At 40.1% G+C, this 24,552-nt stretch overlaps 1 protein-coding gene across 3 annotated transcripts in view; it reads right to left on the bottom strand.

Moving 5' to 3' along the window:
* The window catches only part of GPC6 (glypican 6), a 1,180,914-nt gene that overhangs the window by 109,928 nt on the left and 1,046,434 nt on the right, over nucleotides 1-24,552 (bottom strand). For all 3 annotated transcript variants that reach the window (XM_079136560.1, XM_079136561.1, XM_079136562.1), the window contains exon 5: nucleotides 1,612-1,742. In XM_079136560.1, the coding sequence (XP_078992686.1) occupies nucleotides 1,612-1,742 (131 nt within the window). The remainder of the gene's footprint in view (nucleotides 1-1,611; nucleotides 1,743-24,552) is intronic.

Genomic DNA, 24,552 nt, shown 5'->3' with positions numbered 1-24,552 from the left:
CCTGTCTCCCCAGCACTTGAACTGTGCCTGACATATGGATTCTCAATAAATATTTATTGAAGGGATGGATGAAAGGAAAAAAAAAAAAAAAAAAAAGAGGAAGAAATGCTTGACTTGAACGTGGAGGAGCATGCACCAATGGAAACAGACACCTGCTTCCAAGGAGAGTGAGATGATCTCAGACTGAGGACGCTTTTGCCCATGCGTGTTGTGTCTTCTTCTTTAGAGCCATTTTGAATGTCTACAAACTTAGCACCTACTTACTTGAGCACTCGGATATGTGGCCTCTCAAAAAGACAGTAATTGGTTTCTAGGCAATAGATTTGAGTGAAATAGATGATTGCTCATTTTTTTCTTCCCACAGGAAAGAAAGAAAATGACCATTCATGAAACCCCCAAATATGCTCTTTCCCCAACAGTTGATGGCAACTTGGAGTGTTCTCTTTCATGCTGGGTACACCAAGTGCAGAAATGGGTTTGAGAAACTCTTGGCTCATCTGTCTTCCAGAGAGAGAAAGAAACTCAGGTCAGATTCTGTCTCCTCCTACTTCCTCCAAGTTCGCCCTGAAAAGCCCAAATCTAGTTTGATTCACGCTTAGCCAAGGAGACCTAGGGGCAATTCCATGGCTTGCTTCCTTCCTGCTTTGCAATTTCTCCCCTCCTCCTTGATTATATTTGAAATCTCTTTCACAAAGGATTTTAAAAATTGAAGAAAGCTAATCATGCAACTCTTGGCCTGACATTTTAGTGCAAATGACTTTCAATTAAAATGCAATCACTCAGTCACTAGGTTTAAAGGACTGATATAGATTTGGTTAGTGTTTCTTGACAGGGGACTAGGAAAGAGAACAGAAGGGCATTGTGCAGGCACAGCATGGGAGGACGGGGGATGAAGGATGAGGTTGAGACCTGCTGAAAACGGCTCAGTTTTGCTTAAAGAGGGTCCTGCTCATCTTCAACTTGGTGCAGACAACAAAACAAACACAACAAACAAACGAAGAAACAAAACCCTGTGCACCTGGGTTTCCTGTGCTGCAGCTGCAAGCCCAGAAGCTCTGTCTCATGATTTATGAAAATGCACTACCTTTTTCTTTTTAAGGTGTGCTCGACTCCATACAAAGGAACGTTTGCCCTTGATGATTCATTAATGAATGGTTTACCTAGTCTTAAAAGGAAGTCAGATAGGGCGTTTAATTATTTACACTTGAACATACAGGACACGTGCCTCACCTACACAGCTGTTGATAGAATCAGAAGTTACTAGAGAGGGATCATGGTGAAGGTGTGTTGACATTTCAAACATTAAAAAAGAAAATTTTGACCAAATTGCTCACAAATGTGAGGGAATCACATTGGGGCTCCCTGAAACTTTTAGGCAGTCAGTCATTTCATCATGGTTGAGTGGCTGCCAATGAAAAAATGACTTCCCTTCCCAAGGCCATTTTGTTACACGCCTTTCACGAAGTAGCAAATTTGTGGCTCAACAGGAAAAGCTCACTGGCAGCCTATTAGAATTTATAATCCCAGCCAATATATCTTGTGACTTCATTTTTAGGTTACTGCACCTGCATTATGTACATACATTAGTAAATACATTATTAATGCAAATACCTTTGCAGACACCTGCATGCTGTTCTCCTGCATGTTCATAATGGCTTCAGAAATCTTGACATCTATGGGGTCCATGACGGACTCAATGTTGAATGGCCCTTCCAGTCGCTCTGCCACCAAGAGCATTGCATCTGTTGAAATACAGGGACATGATTTATTTGAGAACAGGAGGTTTCAGGTTCTTAACCTGCATTTAAACATTTTCAAAACAACTGGCTGAAGAATAACTGCTTACATTTTTTTTTCTTTTATATAGTCAAAAATAAAAGGGATGACTAAATCTTAAAATGATCACTTATTTTATTTCATTTGAAGAATTAAAAATTATTTTACATGCATGGAACCAGGCCTACAATTAAGAAAATCAGTCCAGATGCAGAGAGCCGAACATATTAACTTTTCCACGCGAAATTAAAAACAGTATTGGGTCAGGAACCAAATGCATTCCAAAACAGGGTCTGGCCTTTCTTCTTTGGGAGTTGGGAAAAATGGAAACCTCGAAGATGTGCTGATCTGCGAATTTGGACACACAAATATCAAGACCCAACTCAAGGATATTCACCTATATGAAGGATTTCTGGATTTCCCAGGAAACACAGATCTGTCCCTACTCCGCGCTATCACTACCCACCACACCCTTCTGTTGGTGATCTTCAACATCCCTTGGTGTGGTGGGGATAAAGGCAGTTTCTCTTACTTGGTTTGGTACAGTTAAGGCCTAGTCTGATTCACATCGCATTGTAAGCTCTTAAAAAATGTCTACGAAATCCTTCTGAACTGAATTGAATCGAACATTTCTTGGGAGTGTTCATTTTCTGCAGAAGATGGTGCTGTCAATATGGAGGCAAGGGCTATGAATTAGGAGTCCCTCTTTGTCACTACCTAGCTAAATGGCATGGAAAATTCTGAATTTATTGTGTCACAGGTTAGTGTGGTGTATAAGAGGTACGGGTGACAAGGTGTTTCTCAGTGTCTGTGATGAGGGGCAGGTGTTCACTCTGATATCACTGAAAACTATCTGTCTTCTGCTCTTGGTAACCAGTATCATTTGGTAGCCTGCTCCCCACCAGGCTGGGGAATAGACTTTTTTTGGCAATAATGACACTGTTACTTTGGAAGAATGTTTGTGTGTAGTATGACTGAAGAGCTGAATTAATTAATTTAAACCTAATTTAAAGCATTGGAGGCCATTAAACAGCATAATCTAGACTCAACCTATAGACTCAATAGATCTCAAGCTTTTCAATTGTTGAAGCTCTTAGGAGCCAACTTTAAACATTTTCCTTTTTGTTTTTTATTTCAAAATAATATATGTTTATTATCCAATGTTAACAAAACACATAAAAGAAGAGAAATACACCGTAATCCTACTTCCCGGAATAATGCTATAAACAGTGTGGTATAGGCCCTATGTACTTTTTCTCTGTGCATCAATATTTTAAGCATGCAATGAAATATAGTATACATATATCATATAATCTGCTTTCTAAATATAATATGTTATTAATATAAAAGACTGTTTATAGTCTGCTGTTTTGTAGTAGTTGTGTGAGGAAACCAAATTTTATTTTTATTACATACCCAACCATGTTCAACCAAAGTTCAACATCTAAAAATTTTCAGGGTTATAAATAGCTATGAATTAGGTTGGTAAAAAAGATTGTTATTATTATTATTTTTTGTATATTAAAGACCCAGAACTGTCTGTGAGCATTTTTTTAAAGAGATCCAGGCTTTATAAACAGTATCAGCTTTTATAGTTGTGTGATTCTGTTTTGGGCCACACCTCACACCCACCATATTCCCTTGGAATGATGGAAAACTACTGCTTCCATAGCTGAACTAGGAGCATCAGGGAGTCCTCTCCATCTCTTTCCCATCCCCACATTCTATCTATATGATTCTCATGGAGTAAGTGGCCTGAAAATCACATGCAGGAACAAGGTCACATAAGGAAGTCCTCACAAAAATTTTTCCGATATTTCTCCACAGATAATGGACTTCTCTTTGCATGTCATGGAAGGATCTTGTAGCAAAAGTAGCTGTTTCACCAGATCTTAATGACCTAACTACCTGGCAAAGCGGATAGAAGATGGTTGTAGTATTTCAATGTTAAAAATTTCTCCTTTAAACTGTTTTACACTGTTGGTGGCACTGTGAATTCGTACGACCACTATGGAAGTCAGTATGGAGGCTCTCAAAAAACCAGGCCTGAAACCACCATGTGACCCAGCAATACCACTCCTTGGTATTTACCCTGAAGAATTAAAGTCATCATACTACAGTGATACACGCATACCCCTGTTTATAGCAGCATGATTGACAATAGACCAAGTATGGTACCAGCCTACGTGTCCATCAACGGAAGAATGAATAAAGAAAATGTGGTATATATATGCAATGAAGTTTTATTCAGCCATAAAGAAAAATAAAATTATGTCATCTCTTTCCAGGAAAAATGAATGGATCTAGAGACCATTATGCTAAGTGAAATAAGTCAAACTCAGATTAAGAGACATGTGTTTTCTCTCATATGCAGAGGCTAGAGAGGAAAAAGGAAAAGACAGGTAGACTGGTGGAATCTCATGGAAATCAAAGGGAGATCAGGAGAGGAAAGGGACTGGAGGGTAGGAGCTGCTGAGGGAGGGGGGAAATGCTGGGGAGTGATATCGACCAAATTATATTGTTATATTGTATACATGTATGAATATACAACAATAAATCCCATTAACTCTAATGCACCAGTAAAAATGGGAAAGAAAAAATAAATTCTTATTTTAAAAGGCAAGCAAAAAAAAAAATTTTTTTTTAATGTTTCCTTGAAGATTTTGAAGGACAGCTAAATGTTGTCTGAAAGTTGGTGTGCTTCTTTTGTGATTTTTTTTTTTTTTTTGGTGTGCTTATAAAAAATAATCCCTTTATCATCAAACTTTCCAGCAGGCTTTATGATGAAGATTAATTATGATGAATGAGCAAGTTTCTCTAGACAGATGTATCATTAAAAAAATCAAGAAATCCTTACATAGGAAAAAGAATTGGCACCATGGATCATCCAACAAATAAAATTAAAGGAACTGAAAATCATGGGATGCTTAAGTGTATGCTTTATATACATATTGCATAAATCATCATATGGCAAGTACTGGTCTATTACAATATAGTATCCAACATGGATAGGTTGAGTTCATACAGTAATAATGCTCGCTTAACTGAAAATGTGGAAGTAGTTGTGGTCTGGGCAAAAAGGACACTCTTTTGGACCTACATTGAGTTGCAGTTTGAAATTATGGGAGTGAACACATTTTCAAGAAAGTTCTCTTCTTGTTTAAATTAAAATACTCTCTTTCCTAGCAGAACCTCCCTTCTCTAAGAAAGGCAAGTAGCTGCTCAATTTGCATCACAAATTGGGGAAGTTTCTCTGGTGACTTCAGTCTTTCCAGTCCATGCTTTTCAAGACCACAGCACTAACCTTGTAGCTTCCCAGGACTGCAGATTCATCTCCCAAAACCACAAGAAGCGCTAGAGTGATACTTTCTTCAACAGTGAGTTGCCTCTATGGCTATGGAAAAAGGTGACTGTGTTGATGGCCCACATAGAACACAGTCAAATGACTATGTGCACCCAAACTATTTATCCTTGTGTTTCTATTCTTGATGTCAATCCATCTGCTTTGTTACACAAATGAATTTAGGACGGTGCATTTTTAATGTTTTTATTGGTGTTTTGTAACTATGCACAATAGCTGAGTTCACTCTGATGTGATCATGCACGTATTGAATATCATTCACTCCATTACGATCCCACCTCTTATTTATTTATTGTTTTTTAATTGGTGCGTTGTAGATATATATAAAGGTGAAATTCACTGTGGTATATTCATTATATGGACTTAGCATAATTTCTCAATTTTCATTCCACAGATCCTCCCTTTTCTCGTTCCTCTTCCCCTCAATCCACTTCCTCTACTCCACAGATCTCTTCTTTTTTCATGGGATACTTGTCCCCTGCCCCCTTTATTTCCTTATTTCTCTCTGGATTCCACATGAGAGACAAAGTTCTATAAGATGAAAATTTTTTCATGTAAGTAGGCATTTATTTATTTTTCTTTTAATTTAGGTCACCAGTCAGAATAAGCCACTTAATTTAAGCTGTTTGTTATATGGTCTAGGTTATGTGCGTTTTTGTAAAATACAATGTAGATAAAATACTTAGTTCAATAAAGTTAGATTGCCTTTCAGAAACTCAAAGCTAATAGGGATTAGCTCAAAACTTTAGAATCACCATTAAATGAAGCCATAAACATTTAGTTGATAATACTATGCTGTATACTTAAAAATTTGTCAAGAGGAATTTCAAATTTTTTATCATCCTCACCATAATCATCATCATCATCATCATCATCATCATCAACATCATCATCAAAGTAACTTCAGAAGTTCTTATTAATCAAAATACTAATGATAAAGCATTAGTTAGTATGAATGCACACAAATAAATTAGAGCACTATATTCCCCTTAACTAAAAATATGCAAATTATTCAAATTCCTGGAAAAGCTCAGATGAAATTGTGTCCGGATAAAATAACATCTAGATAACATCCACATAAAATAACACGAATACACCAATTACCGTTACACCTAGATTATCAATAAGAACAGGAGAAAGGCTAGCACTCATAAATAGTGGGTTTGGGAGGCTTATAGTTTCCTACTACAAAGTTGTTCGTGAAAATAAGATAGCTGATAGAAGATCAGATAAACTCCTGCAAATAACTCATATATTTGTGTCCACAAATCTAAAAAAAATTAAAAAATCAGAAATACATGTACATGTATGATGTCATCGCTCCCACCCCAGGTTTTTTCATTTTTGTTCTAACTGTGCATAACATGAAAGGAAAAGCAGCTTTCTGAAAACTCCATCAGTATTTTGCAAGTCCACTGTAAAAAGTCAGGCTTGTAGACTGCCTTTAGGAATCTAGTTCAGGCACATCTTATCGCCAGGTGAGGAAGTCATAGAGGAGGGTCAGAGTTGTCTAGCTCTGGATCTGAGAAAAGGCCTCAGTGAAATGGCAGCTTCTCCTTGGTCTCTGACCCCACCCCGATTGGGAGTGTCTCCATGATCCACTGCTGGTCTAGTGCTTCCCAACTACCAGGCAAGCCCCTCACCAATCAAACTCCTCTAGTCTAAGGAGAACCCTCTGTCTACCTTGTGGCTAAGATATGTCAGGACTTGGGACACCTCAGTCCCTTTTCCTTCCCAGTGAAAGAACAAAATAATCTTGTGACATCAAGGCAGTAGTTGGTGAGTTTCTCTGAAACCAATTAAGTCACTACATGGCTATAACTTGCTCCAGAGGCTGCCATCCTGTGGTATCTTAATTATCTCTGTGCCATTTATATTTTGAAATATTTGGAATGTTATTTTTAACTCTGCTCTTGGAGCTCATCTCTCTTGCCAATTAAATGAGGACAGTCAGTCTGCCAGGTAGCAATCAGCGGATCCTTTCTGCACACATCTCCTGTGTCACCCAACCTTTGCTTCTCTTTAAAGAAGATTGTTGCCTTGCTTAAGCAGTGTATATCCTCTTTGTTTCTAAATGGATAATAAAATATAGACGAATTAGAAACAGCATGAATACTGGTGCACACAGAGGGTCACTGACTCTGTTAACACAGGGTGGGGATGAGTAGCTGTTTCCAGAGGTGTCCATCCAAAGGCAAGGAGTCAGGTTGCAGGTAAAGCTGTACCTCTAGGCCAACGTATTCTGCTTAGGAAAGGGGACTGTGGAGTCAGGTGCCTGGCTGGGAGGTAATGGGAAAATTGTTTAATTTATAAAGTTTTCATCTATGCAATGGAGATTATGGCTATATCTAATAGTGATGGAATGAGCAATGAAATTAGATGGTGCTTTAAAAATTACTAGCACAATGACTGGCACCTTTAGGTCTCAGTAATGTTCAGTTTTTATAAGCCGTTACCTCTACCTTTTGTGTAGGTGAAAAGATAGGAACAAATTTGCTTAATATTTTGGTGGAAGTATTGAAAGCAATTGATGTGAGGAGCAAGGCAGTGAAGCACATGGATGACTCTAAGACAGGTAATTGGTGCTATTTTGTATGTTAAATGAATGCAGAGGTGATTGTTGCTTGTCAAATAATATTTCACAAATTTAGCATTTACAGTACACCCCTGTGTTGGGAGTGGTGACTGAATTATGGTCCTTAAGCTGTCCAGTGACAGAAGCAATGCCTCTTCTGGGAGCTTTCAGTGTGAGGGTGCCTCGATCGCCCAGTTGCTATGGTGACTCCCTGTTCAATAGGAGGTTCTGTGCCAGCCACCAAACTATAAGTTCTTGACCTGAGGTTCAGACACTAGCTGCTCAGGCGGTAGAAAGTTAAGGGATGATCATAATTGGGCTGCTTACACCTATGACCTTGGTTCTGCTTGTTTTGAGGAAACTTTCTCACAATAACTCATTTAATGATAAAACCTATAAAACGAACGAGCTGAGCTTGTTCTGGGTCACGATCTTCCTACCAAGATTTTAGTGAGCCACCGAGTCCCAGCTTTTTCTCTATTTGTGTGTCTGTCTGTATTTTCTTCATCCCCTCATTACCCCTCCTCTGGTACCTGAATTAACAGCTGTGCAGGTCACAGCACTCCTATTTACAAACATCATGATGGTTAAGAAAAACTAAAATGTTGCCTTGAAGGGACCACACAGGGAAACGTGTTCTCAGTTTGCAGAGAATCAAGATACCTAAACATGTCGGCTTGCCTCAGATTAGGAAGAATGTGTCCTGCCGTGCGCACATGAGAGAGGTATAGCATTGGTTTGGAAGAAGAAGCTCCCAGCACTGGGCGCTAGATGCCTTCTGCTTTCTGGATGGCTCCGAACTGAAAGCTCTCATACTGTGGGGATTCCTGGAGGTTTACACTCTTCTAGGATATAAACGTCACATATAACTCTATATGATCATACATGTTTTTAATTTACCTCGGCAGGAGTATGATAGTCAGCTTTTCATTGCTGTGACCAAAATACTTGATCAAAACATCTTAGAGAAGGATAGATTTATATTGGCTCCTGGTTGCAGAGATTTTAGTCCATGGCTGGCTGGCTCCATTGCTCTGGGTCTGAGGTGAGGCAGAACCTCATGGCAGAAACAAACCATTCAGTTCATAGTGGCCAAGAAACAGAGAGAGAGAAGAAAGGGTCTCACCCCCAGTGACCTACTTCTTACAGCTAAGTGCTACTTCCCAGTAATCCATTCAACTATCACCAAAGTAACCACCAAATGGCTAATCCACCAATAAGCTCAAAGCCCCCATGACCCAGGCACTGCCTAAAAGCCCCACCTCTGAACCTTGCTGCACTGAGACTATGCTTTCAATAAGGGGGACATTCCATATCCAAACCATATTGAGGAGATATAAAATCAGAAGCGACTCAGCTGAGTACTATTGTCTTACCTAGAAGGTAAGTCTTTTCAAACTGTTTTAGAGAAGGCAAGATGAGGAAGCCTTTTTTTAAAAAAATGAGATGTTATTAAACTTTTCCTAAGTAGCTATAGGAGGGACAACCTTGAAAATTCAATTTGATTAATTTCAACTTAATCTAATAACTGCTCATCATTTGCCAAGGCACGTTGCCCTATCACTGTGGATTGGTGACGGGGACAAAAGCTGCCCATGGTGCTGCCTTCCTGGTGTTTAGAATGTTTTTGAGTTAACAAAGGTAAAGCATGTAATTTTTTCTTTTAAATTTCCCTCATTTGAGGAAGATTTGAACTAAGATAATAGCATTCCACTTCAATGCTCTCATTAAATTGTCTAAATCTGTCCTTAATATTCTCCTCTTGAAAAATGGAATCCACGAGCACAATCTTCCCCATTATTTTCTGAGAATTCCATGGCGCTCAGTTTTGCTCTTTTCTTTGGAAGCAGGGCTTACCCACTCATCACCCAGACTTCAGCCTAACTATCATGCTCTCCCCACTGAGAAGCATATGAAAGAATTCATAAAAATCAAGCAATTTAAAGGCACCCTGGTAAATCCATTCACTGGCATCCAGTTATTCATTAAAAGAAAAAGAAAAAAACAGCTTCAGTGTTTACATGTCGGCTGATGAAGGCCCCTGGCATGGCTATAATTAGGGACTCCGCTGCCTACCGTGGCTTGCTGGAGACAGGTACATGGAGTGTACGTGTCCTTTCTTTTCATTCAACCCAACTAATTAAAATGTCCCAGTGAGATCTGGGATAGGAATGTGTTTCAGGAGAGTTTGGGAAAGAGACCACAGCTCCTGGCGAACTGAGGACTGCAACCACAGTGGACAGACAAGGTCTGAATAACCAGGAAGGGGACAGACTTGAAAGTGGAGAACTTGAACTTACACAGGCAGAAGGTCCATACACATTTTGCAGTGAAAACTTTTTTTTCTTTCCGACATTTTTTTACTATGTCAGGCTTTGCTGTTCTCTCTTCTCTGACATTGCCAGCAGGACTATCTTTTAAAAATGCAAATTTGATTTGGCCACTGCCCTCCTCTAAAGACATACGGAGGGTGTCTATGAGCTCAGCATAAGAAAGCCTTCCATATGTTGGCCCCTGCCTACCTCACAGGCCTCACCCACACCACCCCTGTGCTCCTTCCCCCTAAACAGGCTGTCCCCACAGAGCTCAGTCAGAACTCTCTAAATGACATGGAAGTTGTCACCCACCTCTTCCCCATGACCAGTCCATCCGGAAACCAGTGGCAGACACATTTTAAAAAAAAGTAACCTTGTAATCATTCCACCTGCTCAGAAACATCCCAGGATTCACATTTAAAAAAGAATTCATAATAAGACTCTCCCCTGACTTTTAATTAATATCTCACTCCTCAACAGGCCCCAGGATTCCCTGCTATTACCAATAATGCTACAGTATCTTGTACATAATTCATTTAACATCTGTGCAAATGAATGTCCTGGATGAACTCTTAGAAGTAACACTGCCAGGCCAAAGACGTGAACATTTAACATTTTTAGTCACTGCCCAGGTTCTTCCCACAAAGGCTGTACTTGCTTAGGTTCCCGCCAGCAATCCACGGCCGAGTCTGGTTCTCTAGACTCAAGCTTTTAGATGTTACTAAGATCAAATACTCGGATCTTTGCCAATTGATAGGATAAGAAATAGGCATCCCAGTGTGTTTCTCATCTGAAATTCCCTCATTATGGGTAACGGTGGACATCTTTAATCTACTTAAAAGCTATTTATTTTTGTTCTCTGTCTCTTAATATTCTTTGTCCATTTGTTTTTCCATTGGGATGATTGACTTTCTCATATTGATGTAAAAGAACTTTCTTTTTTAAAAAATTAAGGAAACCTGCCCTGTTGTGACAGAAATGACCAACTTGTCCCTAGTTATTGTTTGTCCTTTGGCTTCATTTGCTGTGGGTTTAGTATGCAGAGTTCTAATTTTGTAGAGTCTACTTCGTGAATCCTCTAAAACTCTTTTCTTAGCCTCATGCCATGACTTCACAGACTTTCTGTCCAAGGTCGTCTCTGTGTCTGACCTGCTGCCATGTGCATTTCCACTCATGGGTCCTTCCTGAATACTTTTCTCCTAGCTATCAATTTGCTCTTAATTTCTTCACGCCTCCACCTTTTCCCACCCTATAACCTCCTAGTTGCCCTCATCCTGTTGCTTTTATTCCTTGCTGATTAATTACTTGGCCTTAGTATATGTTTATTAGCTACTGTCCCATTTTCCCACTATTAAGTCATCATCAAGAGGGCAGGGACTTTGCTTTGTTCGCTGCTACAGTCCCAACCCCTGGAGCCATGCAGTCACCTTCTGTATCTGTGGGCTCCACATCCCCAGAGTTAACGAACCTTTGACTGAGAATATGTTAAAAACGTTGCATCTTATTGAACATGTATAGACTCTTTCCTTCTTATTATTTCCTAAACAAGGCAGTGTAACGACTATTGTATACCATTTATATCGCATTAGGTACTGTAAGCCCTCTAGAGATGATTTAAAGTATACAGGAGGATGTGCGTAGGTTACATGCAAAAACTATGTCATTTTACATGAGGGACTTGAGCACCTGTGGATTTTGGAATCCCCTGGGGTCCTGGAACCAATCTCCCATGGATACCCAGAGACACCTGTACTTGGATCCTGAGAGTTATTCAATAAACATTCATCAAATGAATTATAACAAATTAAAAAAATCTCTCTACATTTTCTTCTAGCAACTTACTAAAACTATCTTTGCTCTCTCTCCATTGCCCTAAAATGCCCTCCCCGTTTCCCTGCCATGCACACAACCGCAAATGCCTGCAAAACTTTATAAGCGCTGCCTACAGGATTAATGGCCCCTCAGTGGCTTTTGATGTGTTATAACATAGATGAAGAGTTTCTGTGGGAATTTGGAATCTTATTGTACTTTTTTATTAGGTAGAAATAACTTTTTAGTTCTTTTAGCTTGAAATTGAGAAGTGTGGCAGGTTTTGTTTGTGCTGAAGGTTATTTCTAGGTTAACAATCCCCCCCTCCTCACCCCGTGCCACTTCAGCCTAAAGGCTGATATTTTTGGCTTTACCAAACAAGGTAGTTCCTGCTGGTTTTCAAGACTCCAAGTTTGCCACTAACTTCTAAAACAATCTCAGTGATGAATGTTATTTTTGTTTTTGTTTTTTTGTTTTTTTTTTGCTTGTGATTTGTCTACATTCAGTAAACATCAAGTTGATAATCATCCATTTTTTTGTCCTATTTCACTAACTTTGTACAGTGTAGGGCAATAAAAATACCTGGAGCAAAGATCACACCATGACAGGAGTCAGATTTAGCTAAAGAAATCATAGTACCACAAAGTAAGGTAAACAATAGAAAATGGAAGTCAACCAATTAAATGCAACTTAAAACAGGACGCAGATATCAGATTCAAAAATAAAACAGGGACAGTCACCCAGCATAATTACAGTAACTGAAGATCTAAAACCAAGAGAGAGAAGGAGAGAGAATTTAATGAAAATAACTGTTTACTTTGAAACCAAATTCAGGAAGAGGAGGCAAAAACAAATATACAAACCAATTTAATTCTGAAACCAGTGCAAACAAAGAGGCTTATTTTGCTCCAACACTGGAAAAGAAAATGCAAATTGTGGGGGGAAATAATTCACTAGTTGTCCTTTCACAGTGCAGAAATTAGAATCTACAGGACTCATTTTCAGACAGTTTCTTTTTAGTAGAATGATGCATTGTATTTCATAAAAATATAATATATTCATGTAAGCATCATCTCACTGCTGTATTATATCTTTGAAATGTTTAGTTACATGATAAGCCACAAAGAGCAAGCCTTGTAAATCATGAATTTGATGGACATCAAAGTGTATACTACCAACTATAACTCTTTATTTAAATTTTTATTGCTTATTCTTCATACAAATAAGTTTTTATGTCATTGGTAGCTTGGGATGTCCAAATAATTCACATCTACCTATCATTCTTTGCCTTGATGATGAATCACAAAATTTAAGGAGTAACGAGTTCTCAAAGGTCTTTCTGAGAGAACTGTCTTTATATCCTCTGTGCCTCCTAGAGGGTTTTGGTATCTAGTAGACTAATTTGAATCGACCCGTTGGTTTATAATTTAGAAAAAGGGAAACCAAAGAAGAAAAAGTAACTCATTCAATAGAAACAGCAGCCCCTGGGCTGATACCCTTGTCTCATTCACTCCATCCAGTATCCTAAGTGCCCAGATGCTCAAATAACACCAATGTGCTAACCCTTATTTACCTACTAATTTCCAAGTGCTTCAATATTTTTAAAAAGAATATAGAAAGAGAAAGCATAGATGCTAAACTTAAAGCACTTTTGTTCTATCTAAGCCTTTTCTCCTTCTTTCTCAGAAGTAAGTAGTCTTCTCTTTAATCTCCCTCAGTGACCCTGTTCTTTCAGCGTGGGCGCCATGATCCTGAATTGTCCTTCACAAACTCACACAGGCGCTCCCATTGCTGCTTGCTCTGCCTGACCTTGCCTAGTACACTGAGTTACTTAGAATTCTTAGCAGTTTGGCTGATCTTTATGGTGTCTCTAAGAGGCAGACTGGAGAGAGGGAGGATCCTGAGATGTGGGCCAGGTCTCAGGCTGGGTGTTGCCAGCTACAGGCTCAGTGACCTGGGGGAACTTGGCTTTTGTGGGCTGGTGTGTCCTCCTGTTCTTCTAGGAACTCTTCCTATTTCTCTTTGGGGATTAAAAGCAACACCAGGCATGATGTCCCACGGATAATAATCATCTCTACTGCTATGGATAGGAGAGCTCCTTTCACTTCTCAACAAAGATATCCCTGAAGTTTGATTTTCTCATCATTTATGAGGACGTAAAATCTTACTGAAAGAGGACAGAGACAGTCCAAGCCTTTTGTTTTTTGGAGAAGGACGCCGAGTCCCAGGAGAGCAAGATGTCTCCTGAGCTGGCCTGGCACTGCAGCAGGGCTGTGATCCTTGCCGAATCCTCTGCCTTTTGGCCAGCTGTCTTTCCACTGGACTCTTTCTCCACCATCAGCGCATTGCACATTAGGAAAAAGGACTAGTTAAAACATTTCAAAGTGTCACTGAAGTACAGCCATCTAAACTTTTCGCCAGCGTATTACAGTTAGGCAATTCTTCTATTTCTCCTTCCTTTGCCCTAAAAGTTAATAAAGCAAATCACCCCAGAGACCATTTGTTCCTGTAGTACGAAGACTTGCAACCTACATGGAATGAATCGCAAACTTCTCCCAGAACCAATAAAAAATAAATAAATGAAAAGTCAGGTGTGTTGTCAGTATTCCCCGCTGAGTGCAAACAGAGTGATTAGTGGGTAATTCAGTAAGCAACGGGAGCCCTTTCCTCCTCCTCGTGTGTGCACTGGTATTATTAAAAAATAGATATTTTTTATTATTTTGTTGCTCAGTGCCATGTGAACCAAAAGGAAAATGAAAAAAGAGGGCAATATGTCCTGTACCATGGGGTCACTAGGCCCAAAGAAGGAAGCTGGATTGTCAAAAAAAAAGAGAAAAAACTCATTTTAGGAGATGGCGACTTCATCTGTAAGAAGAGATGGGAAATGGCAAGAGGACTTTTGTTATTTCCTGTGCCTACACCTTTCGTTTAAAGCTACTTCAAAATATACCATGTGAAGATGGGATCACTTTCTAGGAGGAGGAGGAGGGAGGGCGAGGGAGCGAGAGGAGGAGGGAAGGAGAGGAGGGTGGGGAGCCACACTGTCGGAGGAGAGTGAGGGAGTGAGGGAGGTGTCCAGGCCTGGGACTGTTCTAATAGCTTCAGGGCATGGAGATTTATTTCATCTTCCCCACACAGCGGGAAATAGGAGCCCCTATTATCTCCTTCAATGGTCCTGGAACTAAGACCCTGGAGGTGAAGTGAGTTGCTCAGAGTCCCAAAATTGTAAACGTTAGGATGGGCCCTGTTCAGGGTGGGCAAGAGCAGAAACCGGAGACTTGCCTGGGCTTGTCATTCTGCCCTGAGTCTCAGGTAGAGGGGCTGGAGCATGAGTGTGTGTGTGCCCACGTGTGTGTTTAACAAGGTCCGTAGAGCAATCGCTGCTCCGGGGCACTCTGGCTGTGGGACATGCTCCTTTATCATGTTGAATCAAACAAACATCCCTGGGAACTTGGGCCAGTAGCCTTCATACTGCAACCAAGGGCTCACACTGTCTCTTTCTGATTTTTAGTGTTTTGAATCTTCCAGGACTTGTCACTGAAAAGTAACCTGAACGATTCAGAGAACGCGGAGCTCCATTCTGGTCTTAGGAGATGCTTGTGAAGGGGGAAGAAATATTTGACACCTATCATAAAATAAAAAGTAACTCACTTATCTTATACATATCTTATACGGTTTCTTTTCGTCCTCAAATATTTTCTGTTTAAATGTTTACCATACGAAATTTAGAAAAAACAAATCAAAGAAAAAGAGGAGGAGAATGAAAATCATTCATAATCTACCAAGACAGAGATACCCGTAGATAATAGTTTGTGGTGCTTCCTTCTAGATGTCAATTCTGATATGCATACAATAGAGTCAGGCTACATAAGCAAAGCTTACCCTTCATTTTCAGTGCAATAGCACATAGTTAGGTATCCCCTTACTTATTCTATTTATTCAACGAAAACATCTTTTTTTGTGACATTTCATCCCTGCACTATAATTTCTGTAATCATTGTCTTATTGTTGGCTTTGCAGATTCATACCAGGTTTTGTACTACTAGAAAATGTACTTCCTCTCTTTGATCTGTCCCTAGTTCTGATTATCTACTTAAGACAGATTCCTTTATATTTATGGTTATATATTCATTTAAGAACTAAGTATAGTAAACACATTTGCATTGATAAAAAGTTCAAACTTACACTGCAGTATGAAATTCTTAATACAGAGACATAAATGAAGGTAAGAAAACATGGCTCTGCACAATTTAATATACTTTCTACATTTAAAAAGCAGACTTTAAATACTATTTTTAAACTAAATGTTTTAGAATTAAAAACAAATTGCTTCTGCATGCAGTTATAAGGGGTTTTAAATGCATAGAGAAAAAAGCCTAAGAGTATATTCCTGAATTGACTGATTTCCTCCTGTAAAATTAAATGTTTGGATTTGTAGATGTTTCAGAGGTTTTCTAGCTCCCAAACCAGGTGACTCCATGAGTCACTTATTCGTGTGGTTGGGATCAGTCAGTCAAGCAGATGAACAGGTTGGTAAACCAAAAGAAGGTGGGTAGAGGCAAGCTGATGTGAGGGTTAGGCCCAAGTTAAGGGACAAAACTGGACAGAGATGTTCCATACCAGAGTGAAGGACATGAGTGATGGAGAGGAAGAGAAGCTGTACAGATGCTACCCATGGAAGCCCTTAGGCAGTTGGAGGATCTGATTTGGGGCAGTCATTTGAAATGGCTGGAGGACTCCAGATCTGGGCCCTGCCACAAAATCACTTGGCCTTTACTTTGATCTCCATTCCTAAGACTGCTTCCTCTCAAAAGCATGTTAAAGCAAAGAAAAATGGAGTGAAAGGCTAGGCTTCAAGAAGCCAATGGGAAGACATCAGTGTTACAGGGAAATCCATCCTGAAACTGAAAGGTCAACAAAGTGGAACTTTTAAATAAGGGGAGCAACATGGAGCTGTGAGCATCACTGTGCTAGATGGTCACAGACGTCTGGTGTGGACAATAATGAAAGATTTAGGTATAGGTACATAAGGATCCTCAGATGGTCATGATCCAGATTCAAAAGCAAATGTGTAGCTCAGCTCTTGAAGGCCTGTGGACCCACAGGAAGAAGAATATGCAGTGTCCCATCTAATCCTCCTGACTCCAAATGGCAGATGCTATTCTGAATCCTGTTTTGGAAAAAAATGAGACAAGTTTAGGAGGTCCTGTGCCAGGAACAGAGCTTGTGCCTGACCCTGGATGAGACCCCAGTTTCTGTGCCTTTGACCACGAATCTCAGCTTTTAAATATTAATGATTATTTTAAATATCTGTATTCAAAAGGCAATGTGAAGAGCATAGAAACACTGCCAGAATAAATCAAAACATTACAAGAAGGATCATAAAATTGACTCTTCCTGTAGAGAAACAAGTTTGTTCCTCAGTGAGGTAAGTCTTCTTGTGTTGTTCAAATAAAACACTCAAAGTCAAAGGACTTCATGCTCTCTTGGAAAATTCCCTCTTATTTTCTTTATGTGACTTTGTAAGTTTTTAAGATAAAAGGATGAAGAAAATGTTGACTCACTTATGACAGAAATAGAAAAAAAAATCAGAATTTCTGCCCTTTGATGATAGAATCCAAACTCCAAAAGTGGATTTCTAGTGACTTCCCATCTGTATTCTTACCTAGTTTCTAGAAACACACGTCAAGTTATTTCACTAATACACCTGAATTAACCTTAAGACACCTTTGGGTATTTAAAGATCAATAATACCACTGTTTTTCAAGTAAACATATATCTTGAAAACAGGGTAAGGCGTTTGTGCAAGAAAGTCAACAGTGAATTTGGGCCTCCAAAAGACAATGAAAAGGATTAATTTTTAAGAAGATCAAGGTAGAGTATTCTAGAAAGGAATCATATCTCTGCATATTTGCTATATTGCTTGCTATGCTTTCCAAAAATGTGACTGTCTTAAGTGCTGCATACAATCACATTCAATAAATTTGTTAAAAACTACTTTATTCCAAAGTCTATGAAGCTCTGAATTCTGTAGTTAGAACATATTTGCTTCCCCTAAGTACCTCTTGGAACTACAAAACATCATTTGGAATTTAGACTGTAGCAGGTTGGCAGATGTGCTGGGAGACAGTTCATGTAATTATTTTCCATTCTGCCTAATCATTCAGAATTTCAGATCTAGGTTTGAAGTTGCAATATAGCAACCCCACTGGCCTCTCTCCTGTTAGCTGTTTAACTTCACCTGTATTTAACTTCTGTTTCTTTCGTATTTCTCCCACACATATTCCCAGGTGCCTTCAGGAAATAGGTCCATTCTGAATACATCACATAAATAAACTGCAGTAGGGGGAGGCCTCCTCCTTCTGCAAAAGCCACGCTGCACAGAGCTGAAAGGAAGGTTCATTGAGTAATGTCATCTTGCATTTCTACAGGAGCACTCTAAGCGCCTTTTCCCCAAAGCACTTAACATAACAAAATTGCCTCACTCATCACGGCAGAGCAGTCACCTTTAGAGTGGGACATGAAGCTGTTTTTCAGGATGGAGTAACACTTCAGAAGGAACGAGAAATGAAGAAGAATTCTGTGTCGAGTGGCAATGGTAGGGGAATGTAAGCAGGCAGAATAAAATCACTTAGCTGGAATTGGGTCAGAACCCTGAGACTAACAACTACACTCAGACTAGACTATTCTGAGAAAAGGATACTGGATATTTATTGAATAAACCCATTTCGGTGCTCAGTAGAAAGATCTGTCTAATACATGTATATTACACGGCAATCCTCCCCCCCCCCCATATATATTTATTATGTGGAAGTCTAAAGAGTTTAAAAATTTTTTCATCCAGAAAGTGTGTATTTGTTTCTCGAAATTTGCCTGAGGTGGCACACATTTACCATCATTTCCTGTACTTCCAGATTGGTCTTTATTTCTACTGTTCAGGAAGCCCAACCCAATGTCTCAGTGCTTTCTAAACTTGATTCCAAGTTAATATTTTCTGAACAATCAACCTCTTCCCCATTTCCCCTAATTTATCACTGCCCCTGCACCTAGGTCCCAGGAAGACTGGATTCGGCTTCCATTATTTAGTTGTTGTTGAAAAGAAAGGAAATTTCAATAATCACTTCATTTTTAAAGGTTAACTAATAATGCACCATAGAAAATTTAGAATGCCACAAAACATTAAAAATCATAATGCTTATGATAGTACCACTGGGGTTAGTCATGGGTGAGCCCGACACTTACATGTTAAGCCTATGTAACTAACCTCATAACTTCTATGACTAAATCATTGAAAATCAGTGAAAAACTCAACAGAACTCTAGAATCCCAACTTCACTGATTGCTAAATACATGTTTTTATTTTCTTTACACAAGTGTGGAATGAGCCCACTTACTGAGTACCTGTGATGTGTGAAGCCTGTAACAGTTGGCAGACTTGTGGAAAGACTGACAGGCAACACTCGCAATTTTCATTCAGGGTGAGGAAAGCTAAGCAGGAAATGTGCACTGAGAATAACGGAACCTCAGAGAGAGCATTCAAGTCAGCCTGGGGCAGGAGGAAGAGGTGTGAAGACAACTAACTGGGCTGGGGTTGGGGCATCTGCTAGGATCACCAGCAGTCGGCCAAGCAGAGAAGAAAGACTGGGGCAGAGGAGAGTAGGAGATGGATTATCAGATCACAGGAAGAGCAGTAAAAAAGGGCTATGAGACTGGAAAAACACGAGGCCAGAGGAGGAACACAGGAGCACGAGGGGCTGTTTCAAGGGGAAACAATGACGGCAGACACCAGTGGAAATGTCCAGTGAGCAGCTGCAGACCCACACCTGGCTTAGAGGCTGGGCTGGGGCAGATTTATGGTAAAATGGGACTGGCTCAGCCTTCCTGATTCTAGTGACACAGAAGTCACACTGATTTGAAGCTGTCAAGACAAAATCCTGTCCTTGTTTCTTCATTTACGAAGAGTGACACATTCATAACTAGTTGTTTTTTTTTTTTATCCATAAATGCATAATGGAAAGCTGCTTGACATATATTTCCTTTAGGAATGTGACACATACTTTTTGTACATTTGGGGACATGAGGAGGCTTCAGCTTTAGCTGTGTCATACTCAGAAAAAGTAGAATTATGGGGATAATAATACTTCCCAAGACAATTACTGGGTGTTCTCAGAAATGGGCAAAGTCACCATGGAGAAATAGCACGTCCTGTGGTCTGGATATGGTGACCGTGTCCCCCAGGTTCATGTGTTAAAGAATTGGTCTTCGGTATGGCAGCATTGGGGAATGCAGGTCCTTTAACAGGCGGGGTCTAGTGGGATGTCCTGAGGCCACTGGGAGAGACCTGAGGTAGTTCCTGTGTGGCCCCTTGGTTTCTTAAGAAAGGGCTGTTGCAGAAGGATTGAGCTGGCCCCACCCACTTCTCACTCTTTTTCCTGGATGGAGATGTAATCTTGTCCCCTTTAGTGCTCCTGCCAGTGCCATTTGCCATCTGCCACAGGAGCCTGACTAGACCTGAGTGGATGCAGACACTCTGGCCTTGACCATGCAAGACTGTGAGCTAAATAAATCTCTGTAAGTAGCCTGTGTCAGGGATTTTATTATAGTGACAAAAACCTGACTAACACAATACCAAAATCATTGAAGATAATGTCTGAAATGTTAAAGATGCAAAAAAAAAAAAAAAAAAAAGAGGTGCGAGGGGGAGGGAGGACAGTTGCCTACAACCTTTCCTTCCAATTCAGCCCATAGGCTCTTCAGCATTCTTGGGCATAATGGGAACAGAATAAATTGATCATATAAATCATTTATATTGAGGGCATATGCTTTTACAGATCCAGTTCACAAAGTCATACACAGCACACATGAAGCAACCTCTGACACGTTCTCACGGCTTTTTTTTTGTAATTTGCTCTCATACTATTTCACTCAATCACTTCCTGCTCCTGGATTTTCCTTCTCAGCAGGTTTTACCCTCTTCTCTTAACCCTTAAACTTGGAGCTTTCTGTTTCTCTCTTGTCTTTTTTACCCTCCTCACTTTTACATAGTTTATACTAGTTATCTAACCAGTGGGATCTCCTTTTTTTCACATGCACCACCTTAAGATTCTGCTCACGTAATGTGTTGTCAAATACCAGATAAATTTCAAACACCTCTTTTTAAATGTTACCGCAGGTATTGAAGTACTTTGCTCTATTAGGCTCCTTCCTCTGGGCTCCTGCAACATCTTGATTATGTCTCTTCCTGCCTTTTGCATAAGGAGGCATATGATCTCTTTCTAAATCTCTCTCTCCTGCCAGACTTTGAACTCTTGAAGACCAAGTACTGAAAATTACTTATCCTTTATTCCCTAGTGCCCAGAATAGCATCTAATACACAATAGATATATATCTTCAACAACAAATAGATGCTGAAAGAAAGAAGCCTCCAGATCCCTGTGTGCACGGCAGACGAACAGACTGAGTTTCAGCAGAGATAAGGGGCTACTTCCACCCAGGACCTGTGGCCCTGCCATATCTTCATTCACTTCTTCCTTAGCCAGGACGACACATAGACCGAGGAGATCCAATAAGTGAATACCAGTAATGGAAACCCAGCTGCTCCCAGCAAGAGTCACTTCAACCCATTATCAAATAAATCAGCCAAATACAGAATGCAGCCAAAGCCTCAATTTCACCTAATATGTTAGATCCTTTGTCACATCAATGAGGAGCAGGAAGAGGAATCCATGTCCTTTTATGGAGATCTGGAACTAAGGTATGTGGAGATTTATGATCAAACTCTCAGCCTCTGCCAGTCTTCCTCCCATCACCCCTCAGTGACTATTGCTGGAGATCTTGGGGGTGGTAGCAGGTTGCCATGGGAAACAATAGTGGCAGCAGCCACAGATTCAATTTCGAATGACAGTGACACAAAGACTACACCAAGGACACAGTCCTTGGTGTTGTCAAAGTCAGTGGCTGTGACTGACCCTTCCTTTTCTGTGTCTTTTATTAATACAAAAGCTACTCTAGATGGCCTGATGCATTTGTTAAGCTTGCTGCCGGGCTGCAAATTTCAGAGCTGCCTGGCAGGGCTTCTTCTCAGGCAGCGTTCAATCCTTCCTTGAACACGAACTTCACTCAAGCGAAGGGACCAAGATAAGTAGGGGTTCTTTTTGGGCTAGGAGCCAGAACCCCTCAATAGCAAGCTGGAATGGCACTTCTGCATGCCCCCGGGGCAGGTGTGTCTCCCATGCTGCAAGTCAAAGCGACCACTGCGACTATTTATTATTTTGACACCATAGCATAAATGACAGGGAAGAGCCATTTTCTCTGCTTCTGAGTGGGTTGGCTAACCAAGTTCTTGGGATAGAAAAGAAGAATTGATTGAAAACAAAAACACAGGAGTATAGACCCTTCTCTATAATCTTCACACAAATCTTTTCAGTTTCTATTGTCTGTTCTTTTAATGGATTAGTGTTGTGCAAAAGGGCAAAGTTCATTTTTTAGAATAATAAAGAGTCAAAGTCAACCAGCAGGTGAATTGTACAGCAGGTGTTAGATAAATATATGGTATTTAAAACATTTTCATCTGCAAATGGAAGTCATATTTCCATCCTGAATCCTTTTTCAGACTTTTATCTGCCAAGGGAGAGAGACTACTGTGCTCCCCTTACCCAGAGCTTCTCAACTCTTTCCCGAGTCTTTTGAAACTCTAGTTCTCTGTCCTTCCTCTCAATCACAAATGCAACAATTGCCTTCTACGTTTTAGTTTGGAAATCTGTAAAATGGGATTTCAGCAAGTTAAGTGAAATGACAAACAAAAGAACCAAATCATTACATACATAATAATATTATATATATATTTGTGTGTATATATATGTATATATACATATATATACATATATATATATATATATATATATAGAGAGAGAGAGAGAGAGAGAGAGAGAGAGAGAGAGAGAGAGAGAGAGACCCAAATCCAGTGGCTGGCTTATAATTTGCATTCAATGAAAGTTATTTTTGTTTCCTTCCTATGGCCATAAAGTTAGTCACAGAGATGGGCAATTTTAATTGCTAGTGTCTGGTATATTATAAGACATTTTATTGTTATTTTCTCTCTCTTCGTAATTTTATTTTCTGCTTTATCTATCTCATATACAAAGAATTTAATAATTTGGGGGAATCAAAGAGAGAGAAAAATGCTATGAAATCCTATTTTACATTTTCACAGGTAAGAACTTCTTCCCAAGACCACTTCTGATGGTCAGTTAAAAAGTCGACTTCCTGTACTCTGAGTATGTTTCAAAATCACCTCTACACCAGTGGTTCATCTTGACCACATTGAGAACCACTGAGGCTTTCTGAACTCCCCACGCCCAGGCTGAACTAGAGAAGACAGGATCTTGAGTCGTGTCACCAGGGATAGTGGGGACCCACGGCCCTACCGTGATGCCTGTGTGCCTGCCAAAGTCAGCCCTGCCTTCAGACCTCTTATGTTCTTTGCTAATCCAAATCTCATGTCCTCACATACCAATAATTGAATAAAACAAATATCTGTTGAGAAAAAACCATGTGCCGGGCTCTGCTGAAACCTCTCGGTTGGAGAATTTGCTGGAGAATTTACCGAGAAGATGGAGGCCGTCAAAATGCCTTCCAAGATTTTTCTCAGCTGGTTATGGATCCCACTTGCTCCCCCTCTGCAGGGGACCTTGTTCCTACAGTTACTCTGTTTTCTTCTCTGGAATAATACCAACAAAATTATTTGATCATATAAATCATTTATATTGGTGGCATATGCTTATACAAATCTGGTGTTCAAAATCGTGCATAGCACAAATTATGCAACCTCTGACATGTTCTGACAGCCTTTTCTTGTAATTTGCTCTTTCACTATTTCATTCAATCACTTCCTGCTCCCGATTTTCCTTCTCAGTAGGTTTTCCCCCTCTTCTCTTACCCCTTACGATTCATGCTTTCTGTTCTTCACGTGGTATCCTCTTTTCCAAGAATGGTCCCATCCCCTGCTGCCCAAACCATCAGCTAGCTCTCTTTCCTTTTCCTTATTTCCATACTCAACCCATCCTAAGGTGCTGCTCTCCAGTGGTGACCTCACACTGCCATTTTAGCTCCAGCCCAAATTATACAATGTCTGAATAATCATGACCTTCCGAGTTGTCTCTGTGCATTCAGTTTTTCTTCTCTTGATGCAGACAATCACGCTGCCCACTGACAGGCAGACCACTCTGATCTGATCTGACCCCTCCTGTGGGAAGACACATCTCTGTTGTTTAAGACGCCCGGCTGTGGTGCTTTGTTAAGGCAGCTGTAGCAAACTGATACACATACCATCTTAACTGATCTTAAAGCAGAGCTCGCATGTTCCCGATGCCGCAGGCTGAATGAGGCACCCATCTTCCGTGTTTGTATCTTCTACGTTTTTATCCCCAAACAACAAAACAGACAATAAAGATGAGACCACTCCAGCAGTTGCCATTCCCGAAGCCCCTCCCACGTGCTCTAGACTCAGACCTTTACAGGTGCTATGTCATGTATCCATTCGTAGTAGGTTAGTGATGTCCCCTACTTCCTGAGGTCCACTGAGGTTAAAGATGGTGCTAAGAAGATGAGGACTAACATAGATATCAGACACCAAGGTACACTGAGCATGATAGAAGTCACAAGGTAGAAACGACTTGAATACCCACTGCCTGATGAACAGATAACAAACTATTTTG

This window comes from Sciurus vulgaris (genome assembly GCF_902686455.1).
Source record: "Sciurus vulgaris genome assembly, chromosome: 4".
Lineage (NCBI taxonomy): Eukaryota > Metazoa > Chordata > Mammalia > Rodentia > Sciuridae > Sciurus > Sciurus vulgaris.
The sequence above is the reverse complement of the archived record's forward strand: the minus strand, read 5'-3'. Positions and strand labels throughout refer to the sequence as shown.